Raw genomic sequence first — 12971 nt, 5'->3', positions numbered from 1 at the left:
CATTCCCTTTAAAATAATGATCACAAACACTTGCTGCAGTTAAGAGCGTGGGCATCAAAGTCGTGACTACTTAAAATATGGCTGAAACCACAGAGGCAGAGAACAAAAAGGGTTTTAACGCTCAGTAGTAACAAGGAAAAAAGTGTTGACAGATGAGTGTGAAATGAGTTAAGATTTATAGGAATACAGCTATGAAACCCTACTGAGCAGTGACAAAAAGTATTTTGGAAGCTACCATTACACATGCAGTACTTCCACCTATCTGCTACCAGTCTCACAAATGGCCTCATTTGTCTTTCACAGATGAACGATGAGTAGCAGTACCACAGACAGTTCAAGAAGGTAATTCAGAGAATATTTCCAATTTCATACAATGGCATGAATTAAATACGTTCATCAAAAGAGCCAAATCCATCTGTGCAATGCAAAGATGTCCGTAACTTTCCAGTACACCTGGGAGAAAGCTGTGGACCAGCCTGTAAAAGAGAATGCTCATTACAGCAGTCTCAGGAATTACTTCAAAAAATCAGCTGTGAGTGTCCATGGGAAAAAAAAAAAAAAAGTAAATTATCACATCAGACTTGCTGTTCTCCTCCACGCTGTTATTGTATATTACACAGAGTTCTTGACTGCTTATAATATAAACAAACTGCACAGTGGCCCATTAGTGGTTTTCAAGTTTATGCTAAGCGTTGCAATTTATTGCTGTCCTTTAGGTTAATGTACTATTATTTCATGTATTTATAATATATTTCTGGATTTGTTGTTAATTATGATGTAATGTTTAGATACTAAAGATCAATCAAAATCCCATACTGTTTACAAATATATGTTAATCAAGTACAAAGTACTCTAGATCTCTCACGACGCAAAGTTTAATCTATAGCTCAAGGTCAACATGAGATTTAATACTCATGTCTGTATTTCCAAATTTTATCTATCCTCTTCTGTCTGGGCCAGGAAAGGGAACTATAGACCTGAGATTTTGTTTTAACTTGGGAGCACCTGTGGGAACATCAGTGCCTAGCTTTACTACCCTTTCTTCCTCCTAGTTTGTGAGCAGTTTGGTCCCTTAAGCTTCAACCTAAATTTCTTGCATATCCAAAAGTCTTGGTGAAATCCCTGGATGCTTCAAGGTCCTCATTAGAAACACCACAGCCTTTTCTGGCCCAAAGGAATGCACTTAAGACAACCACAGAATGTTGTAAGGATAACAGCACGCATCCTCCAATTTGCCCATGTCTAAACCAGGTATTGTAGCCTCCTGTGGTACAAGAGGTCTGCAGAAATTTTGTCCATATTTTATAGACTATTAGCTTGCTCCACAAATCCTAATCAGTACCTGTCAAACCCAAATGGGCTTCTGGCTGCCCAGACATGCTGCACCTCTTATATTACTGTCTACTACTGACTGTCCTCTGTATTAATATAACAACTTTGTTGCCATAAATAAATAAATAAATAAATAAATAAAATAAATAAATGAATGAATGAATAAATAAATGAATAAATAAATGAATGAATAAAAAAAAAAATCAGTACCCTCACAAAATTATCAACATGATTTTCAGAATCACGGACAATATTATTATTATTTTCCTATCAGAGACAAATAAAGAATGTTTCATATATTCTGGTAGGCTTTAGCATGACTTGGAAAGGAATCATCCAGTATTTCAATGGAAAGGAACAGTCTGAGAAAGGTTTTCTTAACAGGTACTAGGAAAGAAATCTTCCAATACACTTGCATTATACGGCCAGTTCTCCACCATGTAGCTTCCTTCAGCGCTGTCATTTCTCTCACCGTTATTTGTTTCTCACAGCCCTTTCCATCAAAGAATTCCCTTCTCCATAAGTTAACTTTCCAGTCTTAACACTGCCTTCTCCTGTTGTCCTTCAATCACTCTTTTCCCATGCTTCTTTTTAACTTCCACTACACTGTTTCCCTGTGTTTTGCACACTGTGATGCAAGTCCTCCAGAAAACGGAATGAAAATTTAGCTGCCATGTCCAGAGTCTGACATGAGTGAGACAGTACGGTCATTTAATATATGGAGTCCTACAAGGATACGTGTGTCCACAGCTCTACTGAAGATCAGCTTTCAAAGATCGCACAGATCAAAAAATTATTTCTGATATTCTGAAAATCTGGAGGAAATAATCTGAACCAAAGGCTTCAAATCTGACATACATTCACTTGTTTTATCTTGTGGAAATCTATATAAGTATTTTGCTATCATTCTTTTCTTATTCCCACAGCTTCTCTAAATTGAAACACTGTATTAATTAGAACATCTTATTCACAAAACAAGTAACAAAATTCAAGTCATAACTGAAAGGAAAGAAAACAAAACAGAAGGGCAGCACATAGGAAAATTATTTTAAAAGCAGTTGATGAAAAAGGAAGAGTCAGAGGAATGGCTGATTACACAAGCAATCACATGGGACAGGCAGTGACCTTGTTTACCACTGCTCTCAAGAATGACTGACAGCCCATACCCAGCCTCTATATTTCTGAAAGTTAATATTGTACTAACTTGCTACACAATGTATACTATCAATTATTTTCTTAGAAAGGAGAAGGAGCTTTACTGGGCTCAGTATCTCCCCAGGCAAATCCACTCCTGATGCATGGGCATAATGCAATAGTGAGGAAACAAAGCCCACAACACTGAACCACATATTTTCAACACTGAACCACGTATTTTCATAGTAATTACAGGAACTAAATATTAAAACACATTTTGATCTTTCCTAGTGCTGTATTTTTTTTTATTCCCTAGTGCCCTTGTTCAGTTGTGGGTAGTTACACCAGGTACAAGATGTATATCCTTGTGCATTTCACTGCATCAAATTAAAACTTCAACAGTGAAGTGCAACAACAATAAAGCATGACTAGTGTCACTGCAATAGGAACTTAACCCAGTTTCATGCATGCTATGTAACGTCACAGAGAAAACACAGTATTATTTGAAGGACATGACTTAAGTATTTCATTATGCTGTGTAGGGAGATGGCAGAAATAAAAAAACAGTATCATTAAAAAATGAGAAAAAGCAGCAGTACTGAGGAGGTAAGGGTCAAAATAAATTAGAAAACTGGTCTGTATTTGAAAATTGTTTTTGGTTGAGAAAATCAAGGAAATTATGTAGCGACAAACACAAATGAAAAAATAATAAAATCATGGGCTACCACAATATGATTTATCAGACCTGCACAGACCCAACTCTGTCTCCATGAGTCGCTTCATATTAAAACAATGGCAGAATCTGGGCATAGTGAGACATTCACGCAGGGTCCTTCAGCCAGAGTAGCTGCTCTCTATTAATAACTGAAATTGCAAACGCCACTTTGCTTAGAGCTCCGTCTCCTCAAGATAGTTAAGCTGCTCCTAACTGTAGCAGTTTCTTACTGTCTGCTTTCATCAAAGACTGATCAGCTTCGTTAAATCAATCTTTGTTATTTCAGGACTGTCCCCAGATCCTTTCCTGGCAATAAGGAAGTCTCTCTTCCAGAGACTATTTCAAATAATTGCTACTATGTCAGTCTGTCAAAAGATAGGAAGAGACTTCTATTACCCATGGAGGTTTACATCAAATGTTTGTAAACTATTCCAGTGTTTCACTACCTGGACACGGTATGTGACACAACCTTGAACAGTCTCTATGAAACCACATCACAAAAACATTCATGCATTCCCCAGAAAAGCGTAAAATCGCACATGTTCTGTGGCAACCCACGCTGGAATGTTTTTATCATGCTCTCTGTTTACCTATGCTGACTGAAGTCAGTTATAACACCAGTTCGAGAGTCAGAATAACAGAAGTCTGACAGCGTAGAAGATTACAGAGGACCCTGGCCACCAGCCCACTGATGCTATCATTATGTTTATTTGTTCTAGGTTGAGATAATACTGTTTTCAGGGATTTTTTTTTTCTGTTTACAATTTCAGATCAAAGAGAAAGGATCATCAGGTGACAGTCTAACTTTCATCTGCAAGTAAATGAGCTTCCTCAGTTCAGAACATGCTATACCTTCATTAAAAGCCTTCCAAAATGCTCTTGGGTAAAAATACGAGTGCAGTAAGTGTTGACTCGCAATGTAAGAGCTGTAGGACAAGAAAACGTATCCTTAAGCAAAACGTGTACCACATAGACATGCACATTTTTCCCCTTTACAGCTGAATTGTGCAAGCCTGGATTCTCTGTGAGCTTCAGCTCTCTCTCTGGCATGGTTAAATACAATCAGTGCTTGCAATGAACCTTCATGATGTAACACAGTGCATCAAACATACTATTTTTTATTTTCTTAAGTAATAAAAACAATTCTAAAGCATAAGTGGCACTTAAAGACTAAAGGATATGAATCCAATGTAACTGAAACAGTGACTTCTGTTCTTGCAGGAAAGTAACTTTGAACATTGTGACCTTGGGACTCACATCACTCGAACCAATGAAGTATCTGAGCACTTCCCATTCTTTCATGGCTGTTGTTCTTGCAATTTCCTTACGAGGCACAGGCCCACTTTCCATCTTGCCTCATCATTTCAGTCACACAAAAAAGTAAGTGGCTTTGTTAGGAACTCAGTGATCTTCACAGTCCCGACTCAAAGTTTTATTCAGCACATAAGACTTCTTCCTATATTTGCTGCTCAAAGTCAGCAAACACAACACAGTTTTGCGATAACAACGCTTTTAAAACTTGGTAACACTCTGTTTCACTGTTCGAAGCATGCAGAAAGAGAAAAGGAAAACCATGTTATGAAAACTAGCTGTGAACATCAGGGAGAACACTACTACTTACCTTTAATTGTGTATTAAGGGGAATGAAAGCTCAGAAACCCAAGCTCAGTACCTAAATCTCTCTCAGCATCATGGAGCCATCAGCAAGTGAACCAGCATGGCAGTCAAGCCCTAAAGAGAAGATCACTAACAAAAAAATCTGGAAGATGGCTAGCAGGTGCCTTTGGACACCACTCCAGGGATGCTGGCAGTCCGTTGTCCAGAAAGCACGTATGTTCACCTACTGAATACCAGTACAACCTGCTGCAGGCAGCATCTCAGCACAGGCAAAGCTTATCTTGTGGAGGAACTTGTAACAGCCTCATCCTTCTCTCCTCCATCAAGCAGAAAATTTCAAATAGTATAAGCATAGCTATCGGGATAGACTGTCAATGTAAACACAACATTCTGTATTAAAATCTATTTTCAATTTTCTTTTATAAAATTCAAAATAGAAGGTCTCTATTTTATCCCATTCATTAATGGTACGATTTCAGTGACACTGTCAGGTTGGAGAGGCCAACTCATTTGCAGATGCTTTGCATAAATTCTCTTTGGCTAAGGACAAGATCCTGATGTCCATGAAAGGAGCAAAACCCCCACAGATCTCTTTCCAACTAGTCTCTGTATTTCAGAAATGGTCAGGAAAAGGTAGGAATGGCCTTTCAGACTGAAATTTCTCAACCCCAAACCAAGCCAGAATTTGTCTGGAAGGTTGAAAATTAATGAATAATACAGCATATATTCTTTCGTTTTATTAAGTCACAGTAACTCTATAGCTAATACATCTGACCCAGTAGAAAGACAGGTGAGTGACTTAGAGACACTGCTTGATTGCAGTAAATCAATCAGAAAATGCCTTTATTAAATCACAACACCAGCTTTTTTTTTTTTTGTAATATACATTAAGCATATAACTTAACCCACTTAAGATGCTTCTGTGTATTAATGACAGAGAGGACTTCCTATCATCTTCTCTTAGGAGACAGATAAGAAATACCAAGCAACCAGTCTGCTCTCCAACCACTAAAGACAAAGTACAACGGAGACTGGGCATTCTGCAGCCCTGCCAAATGGGATACCCTCCAGGGCTGATATTCTAAACTGGCTGAAATTACAATTCAAACATTACTCTTAACACCAGATATACCCATCAATATTTGGAACACCAATATATATATGCTTCCAAATTTCTGCTCCCCGAGGGGAATCGGCATGCCACGTATTACACAAAGCATACACTGCAGATCCTACACTTCTTGGAGAAATTGGTCTTACAGTGTACACCATGTACAGTCAATTTGTGCAGAATCAATGATCCCATACAGGGCACTTCTGTGTGTCCAGCAGCTTACACACAGCCACTCCTACAAGTACGTGAAACTTTTGTACACATCACCAATGAACCAGTTCATTGTCCATTAACTAAATGGTCTTATAATATCAGCAATAAGTACTTGCAAGAAACACGCTCATGGATCACAAAGCAAGAAAAGAAAAATCATGCATCAGGCTGTGAAAGAACAGTATTTTGGGAAATATGTGGCGAAGCTCTATTGGTCAGAGTCTCAAGCACAAAAGCAGATGATCTCAGTATGGACATTAAAATACCACATACAACAAGGGCATAATGATGATATTTAAACAATTTATAATGCGTACTAGCTAAACAAATTTTGACACTGATAATCATTCATGTCCATCAACACAAATTAGAACTTTTTATAGCTCCAGTACAGAAGGTGACCTTTAAGACCATTGGCCTTGATTCACAGTTAGCTTTAAACTAGGAAGTGGGGGCAGAAAAAAAGTCTGGTTACAAATGTAGAGAGGTACAGTGTCTTCCAGTGTGTATCTCAGAATATATGCATTGAGAATTTTAAATTGAAGTGTCTCCAAAATTCTTGTCTAATGCTACTCATACACGAAATCTACAGAACAAAAGAATAGCACCACATACTACTCTTCTCACTAAACATCTACAAGCACTGTTATTGTAAAAAGAAGTAAAATAAAAAAGGAAAACCATCCATCATATTATGTAAATATTTTACACGATAGATGTGTATTGAGAATCACGGGTACCAATGCGATATTGTTGCTGGATAATTATCAAGGGAGTTGTGAAATCCAACAATGTGCCTCAGACTGGTTAGAATTTTCTCAATTTTATACCATTCCAAAAGCTATACTGTTCACATCCCAAATGAAAACTATGTGGCAAAGTCAGAAAAAACTTTACTATGTTGATTCTGAGAATTTTAATGTAACGCTTTCACAGAGTTGTTAATACTATATCCCAAAAAACGCGTATCAATAAAGGTTTATTCTCTAAAACATGTTATGTTTGGTTTCCAATGTATGCCCTAAAAACAAAATTATCAGCTGTAAAACACAGAAGAACATCTTTGTTCCTAGTGACTGGAGTCCTATGCTTTGGGTTTCAATATTGATTATAGGATGTTTCCCATTTTTTGTATGAAAGTAGAACAAAAATAACTCTAAAACATTACACACATTATAGTGCATGCTCAAAAAGATGACAGAGTATATGTATACACCCAGATCTCAATGCCCTTTATATTATTTATAAAAATTACTTGTAAGCACTATATATAATTATCCCACATGGGCAGTTTTTCCTAATTTCCTCTCACTTTCCAGATGGGTTATTCCTTCCTATAGTAAACCACCGCCTGTAACAGTAATTACACTTTTCCCGAATGGTAGCAGCAAAGCTTCAGAGTATTTAAACTACCAGTAATTTAACTTTGCACAGACCAAAACATTATCAACCACTACTACACTAAATCAAGCTTTCAGGTTCTACTTGTTACAAAGGTAAGGCAAAAAACTTAATGGTAACTGCACAACTCACAGGAAGAAAAATGGTTTGAAGGAACTATAATCATGGTACCATAATAATCAAAGCTTCCAGTGTCAGGGTCATAATCACAGTGCCTGAGGCTTCTCTCTGTCACACTAGTTTACATCTGCCAGACTGTCACAAGTCTGTGCTTTCAGTGTGTAATTGCATCAGCAAGTGCAATACTCATTTCTTACCCTGTGGTGACATTTTTATTTATGTATTTAAAACAGGTTCTTCAACAGTTACTCAATGCTAGAAAGATGAGGCTCTCCTGATGCCTAAAAGCATCACAGTGAAGGATTCAAGCATAACACATGTAACTGCCTCTACCAGAGTGATGCTAGCAAAAGTCATCTCTCACTTTTTTCCACTTTATCAGTAATTCAGTTTGGTGAACATTTTTACAAATCGAGTTTAAGGCTTTTTCACCCTATGCTAATAGCCTAACTTAGTCTTCCCTCTTTAAGAGTGAGATTTTTAAAATGGGGAGTTCAATATGTATCACTACAGTCTCCAACAGGTTCCCCCACTATGCTAAAGTGTAAATAAAAGTTAATCAAAGCCTTTTGATTAACTCTTCAACTCTTTAATTGTCTGTCTATGGCTTTTACCATCAAAGGCAAGCAAACCTTGACAGTTGCTTCATGGGCACCAGACAAATGTTTAACATGTTACATGAGAAAAGGTTAAGTACAAACACAGCTAATAACCTGGGCTCTTTGGAGGTAGTGTCATATCCGAATAAATCTGACAGCACCTCATTGTAAAGGGCAAGAATTTATTATTGTCCAGGTTAAATGCTGTGCTCTTATCCTTTCTGTGGCTATAACATAAGAAAGGCTCTTTGTGTGCTGAAACAAATATTAAAGTGCCAACATACACAAAATGTATAAGGTGCCTGGGGATTATTCTTCAGCAAATAGTTTAACTTACTTTGGCTTCAGTCTCTCCCCTGTGAAGGGTATACAAATGATGGACGGCACTTTGTGATGATGACCAAGGATGTGTCAGTATTTGAAAAACATGGAAATCATGGCCTAATGTATCAGTAGTGACCAGCAACATCCCTGGGTAAAAAAAAGAAAAAGAAAAAAGAAACACAAAAGCACAAGAGATTAATCACTTTGAAAGAAGAGGCTTAAGAATATCTATCTAAAAAAGCTAGCCTGGCTTACATTTTGTTTCTGGAAACAAAAGAAAACAGTTGCAGAAAATTTCTGAATTGCAAGGGATTCACTTCACAAAAATGAATCAGAACTTCACCCGAAACCATATTAACAGTATTACTACTCAAGTATTACAATACAAATCTACAAAAGCCAACTGAAAAATCTGGGTAACTAACTAAAGTTGAGAACTTGTGTGACCAATATGAAGCATTGAAGTGATGAATGTTAGAGCGAAACCCCAAAACGCTCTTCACTGGGAAAGAGCCAGTATAAAAAAGATAGATGTTTCCACAATAATAATTTTTGGAAGACAAGACATTATCAAAACCCAGCCAAAAAGACCATATCAAAAGCAGTCCTGAAGAAGCATCTTTCTTATAAATGTATATGAAAGAAACTGATTTATTGCTTGAAAGGCAGCAAATAAGAGTTGAGAGCTTTCAAGTGAAATATTAAATTAGGTACTAACTTCATTGAAAATAGGTCACTGATGGATGTACTGAAATGATTAAATTAGAAGATCAGCAAAATCACAGTAACTTCTATATACTTTTTTCTCCCACTATCTGTCAGTCCATAACCCAGTTTTTAAACATTTACAAACTTGAAGTCAATTTACCATAAAAGTTTAAGTTTTTATACCATAAAAATAATTATTTTATACATATAAGAAAGGTATAGCATCACGGCAGGATTCAGGACTACAGTAAACAAACTTCAGATCTACTTTTCTGTATACAAATGTTCATGTTACCTTGCTTATTAATGACATTTAAGAAGTTATCACGCAAAGTAATCCTCCAACATTTAATTAACATGAAGTACAAAGTGACTTTAGCAGTTGAACAGCTACATTGAAGTGCATTCTAAATAATTTTCAAGGTACCCATCTATTAAAGAAAAGCAGGAATTTGCACAAGGCTCTGTTGTGTTGATTCTCCACATAAAGCACAACTGAAATATTTCATCCCTCAGGAAAAGAACTTAGGTCTTCACGTTTTATACGATGCCTAATGAAAGGATAAATGATTATCTTATTTCTGTCATGAAAGAGTATTCGCTTTCTCAGTTTGTTTACGCATGGCTCCACAATTAATCCTTTCCTCTTCTGCTCACTGCTGCTAAACAAATATATACAGTAGAAGTCTGAAAGCTCTCACAAGTTTCCATTAAAGCGCTAGCATATGCCATGTACAAAAATTTAGAATTAAACTGAAAAAACCCACACACAACTCTTGCGTACTGAGAAGCAGAGAGACACTCTCTTTGTAAAGGTTAAGTTTAATTAACTTTTCTACTGAACCACCGTTACAACATCACTAGATCGGCATCCCGAGTGTTTTCCCTCCTTGGCAACCCTGGAATCCCCCTTCCCTTAAGCCCAAACAGACACATTTCAGCAGCCAAAGCCTTGACCTTCTGGGCCCAACGCCACTCCTCAGTGCTGCCTCCTCCTTCTCCGAGGCCAAAGCGGGATGGTGAACACACGCCTGGGCTCACGGGAGGCACAGCCCAGCCCTGGAGCCTCCACACAGGATAACAGAGCATCATCGCAGGCTTCCCGTGAGCACCAACAGGCGTATGCCTCTCTTGCTCTTCGGAAATAAGGATCTTGTGAAGGTAAACAAATGCTTTCAAGACCATGAGGGCCACCAGCAGTCAAGGTACAAGACCGGTGAGAAATCCAAATTGCATCCAGAGACAAAACTGCCTACGAGTTTCCTTCTCAGCTTGCCCACCGACGCTGGTAGAGCTTGGACAGAGTGTGAGCCCACCCACATTGTGCACAGCCATTTCCTCAAAATCACCCAAATGCTAAATCTTCAATCTGACCTCAGCAAGATTCCCTCCAGTAGACACACTTTTACTGTTAGAGGCTGTGACTCTGATGCCGAGTGTTAGAAATGAAAGAGAGTTTGTTATGGAGCTAAGAAATCTGTGAGTGCATTTGGGTATTATGTTTGGGCGGTAAGGCATGTGAGTTGAGGTTGGTCTGGATGTTAATGTTGGCTTAACTGGCAATTTCCCTGATTTGTAGTGACTGTGTTGATAGGAAATACAGCTAAAGTTGCTCAAGTGCAAGTCAGCCAAGTCTTTAGTGTGGGATTATGCACACAATTTGCATTAATTCTGTTCTGAAACATCGCCTCCCTTCTAGTGAAGTGTGCGGCTCTCAATAATATATAGCATTTCCAGTGGAGAAAGCTGGAAGCAAACAGGGGTTTGTGTGCTAGAATGAGGCTGCCACTATTACTGGAGAAAGCATATTGCAAAAGAGCTAATTCAACACAGTAAGGATTTATTTTCTGTAGTCCCGTGTTTGCCTCTCCTCACGCATTAGATAACTTTATACAGAAGTTGAGTCGACTTTTGGTCCCTTTGAGCTCTCTCTTACTCCAGATAGAAAGGAGCTCTGCAGAAGGAAAAGCTGGAAGAGATGAATACATAAGGTTTCTCTCAACACTGAGCAGACAGCTTCAGCAAACGTAGATTTTTTTTTCTTCCCCCAAAGTGCTAGAAGTCTTTTATAAATACATACGCACAGTTGAATGCACCCAGAGATCTGAGCACAGCATTCTTCATGTGTATCCCATCACATGGCACAGCGCAATGAAGATCGTAAAAAAACCCAACTTTAAACGAGCCAAAAATCTGTCTGGAAGCTGGAGACAGAGAGCTGCGTAATCATCATGAGCCAGTGCAAACACAGGAATTACCAGGCTGCGTTGTCCATCAAATCTATCGGCTGTTTAGCTAACCAGGATCTTGTTTCCAGTATTGGCTAGAAATGCAGGTGTCTGCGGATGGTGCAATAAACCCCGCAGTACGCAGACGTGATATAATTTCACCCTTCTCCTCACAAATTTTTTTTTCCCAAATTTGTAATCTCTACTTAACCCGAGCAGAGCATTGCTAGAGAGCTCACTTTGGGACCATACACTACAACATGTGTCACACAAATCCATAAAGCACACCGTGTTACCCGTTTGTTCTTTTGATGGCATACACCATATCTGAACAAATGAAGCCATGAAATGTGCTTGCCTATCTGCAGGTCTGATCAGTTCCATATGATGTACATAGTTCTTGATTCCCTATTAACATGCGTTGCCTTCAACTTTCTTAGGTTTCGTGTTTTTTGGGCTTCTTTTTTTTTATTTTCCTGTTTTCACTTACTCGCAGAAGGAGTACAGAGGTGAAAGATAATACATTTGTGGGTGGAAAGGAATTGGCTTAAAAATAGAAAGATGGGTCGTATCTGATTTGGCAATTTTGCATGCCTAATCTAAAATCCTGCTGTCTGTCACTGTTTGGAAGCAATGCATTTTTTTAGATGAAAGCCGAGGGAAAACAGGCCCTTCGCTCACATTAGCAACTATTTTTCATTAAGTCAAAGGAGGACCTTTCATACTCACATTCGCAGTTGAATTACAAATAAATAATTGCAGAACTTGTATCAACACAGAGGTCCCAAGCACAATACCACAGATGTGAAAGAACGTGTATTTATAAAACAGCATTTTGAAATATCTTACTTAGTACTGTTATTCAAACAATAAATCACTGGTGTTTTAGAACATTTGACTTGGGGCTTGGTGTGGTATTTTCCAGCTCTCATTGCTTCACACTGCAGAGCCACAGTTTTCAATTATTACAGCTCAGCTACTCCGTGTCTCTCTCCATCTCTCCCTGCAACAAAAGGCTGCTGCAACACTCCAGCAGAAATACCTAATCCCAGTAGAGAAACATGAACTGGAATCTTGGTCGTTACCTCACTTTCACTTTCAAGTGCAGGAAACTTCAACTCAGCTTTCTAAAAGACCCTTGTGACAGTTTTTCCAAAAAAGTTGTTTAGACGGAAATACGGGTTAAAGCTGTCATAAGTTCAGCCCAAAATGTTTTCTCTTATGATGTACTTTATGTATGAATAATCATAGATGAAAAGTGAATAATTCTCAAGGATTTCCTGCTTATTTTTCAAACTGGCATTAATCCCTGTTTAACAGATAACATCTGAAATCAATTGAAAGTCTTGCATACACAGAACCCAGTGGACATTTATATGTAAGGTGGGTATTACTTAGTATGTATCTCACTGCAAAAATCCTGATTTTGCTTATCCATAATATGTGGGGTGCAGCTAGGTGAAATT

At 38.1% G+C, this 12971-nt stretch overlaps 1 protein-coding gene across 9 annotated transcripts in view; it reads right to left on the bottom strand.

Annotated features, from left to right (window-relative positions):
• BCAS3 (BCAS3 microtubule associated cell migration factor) overlaps nt 1-12971 on the bottom strand; it is a 370061-nt gene that overhangs the window by 251811 nt on the left and 105279 nt on the right. For all 9 annotated transcript variants that reach the window (XM_037371381.1, XM_037371440.1, XM_037371432.1 and 6 more), the window contains exon 14: nt 8583-8716. In XM_037371381.1, the coding sequence (XP_037227278.1) occupies nt 8583-8716 (134 nt within the window). The remainder of the gene's footprint in view (nt 1-8582; nt 8717-12971) is intronic.

The sequence above is a fragment of the Falco rusticolus genome, chromosome 1, assembly GCF_015220075.1.
Source record: "Falco rusticolus isolate bFalRus1 chromosome 1, bFalRus1.pri, whole genome shotgun sequence".
NCBI lineage: Eukaryota > Metazoa > Chordata > Aves > Falconiformes > Falconidae > Falco > Falco rusticolus.
The sequence above is the reverse complement of the archived record's forward strand: the minus strand, read 5'-3'. Positions and strand labels throughout refer to the sequence as shown.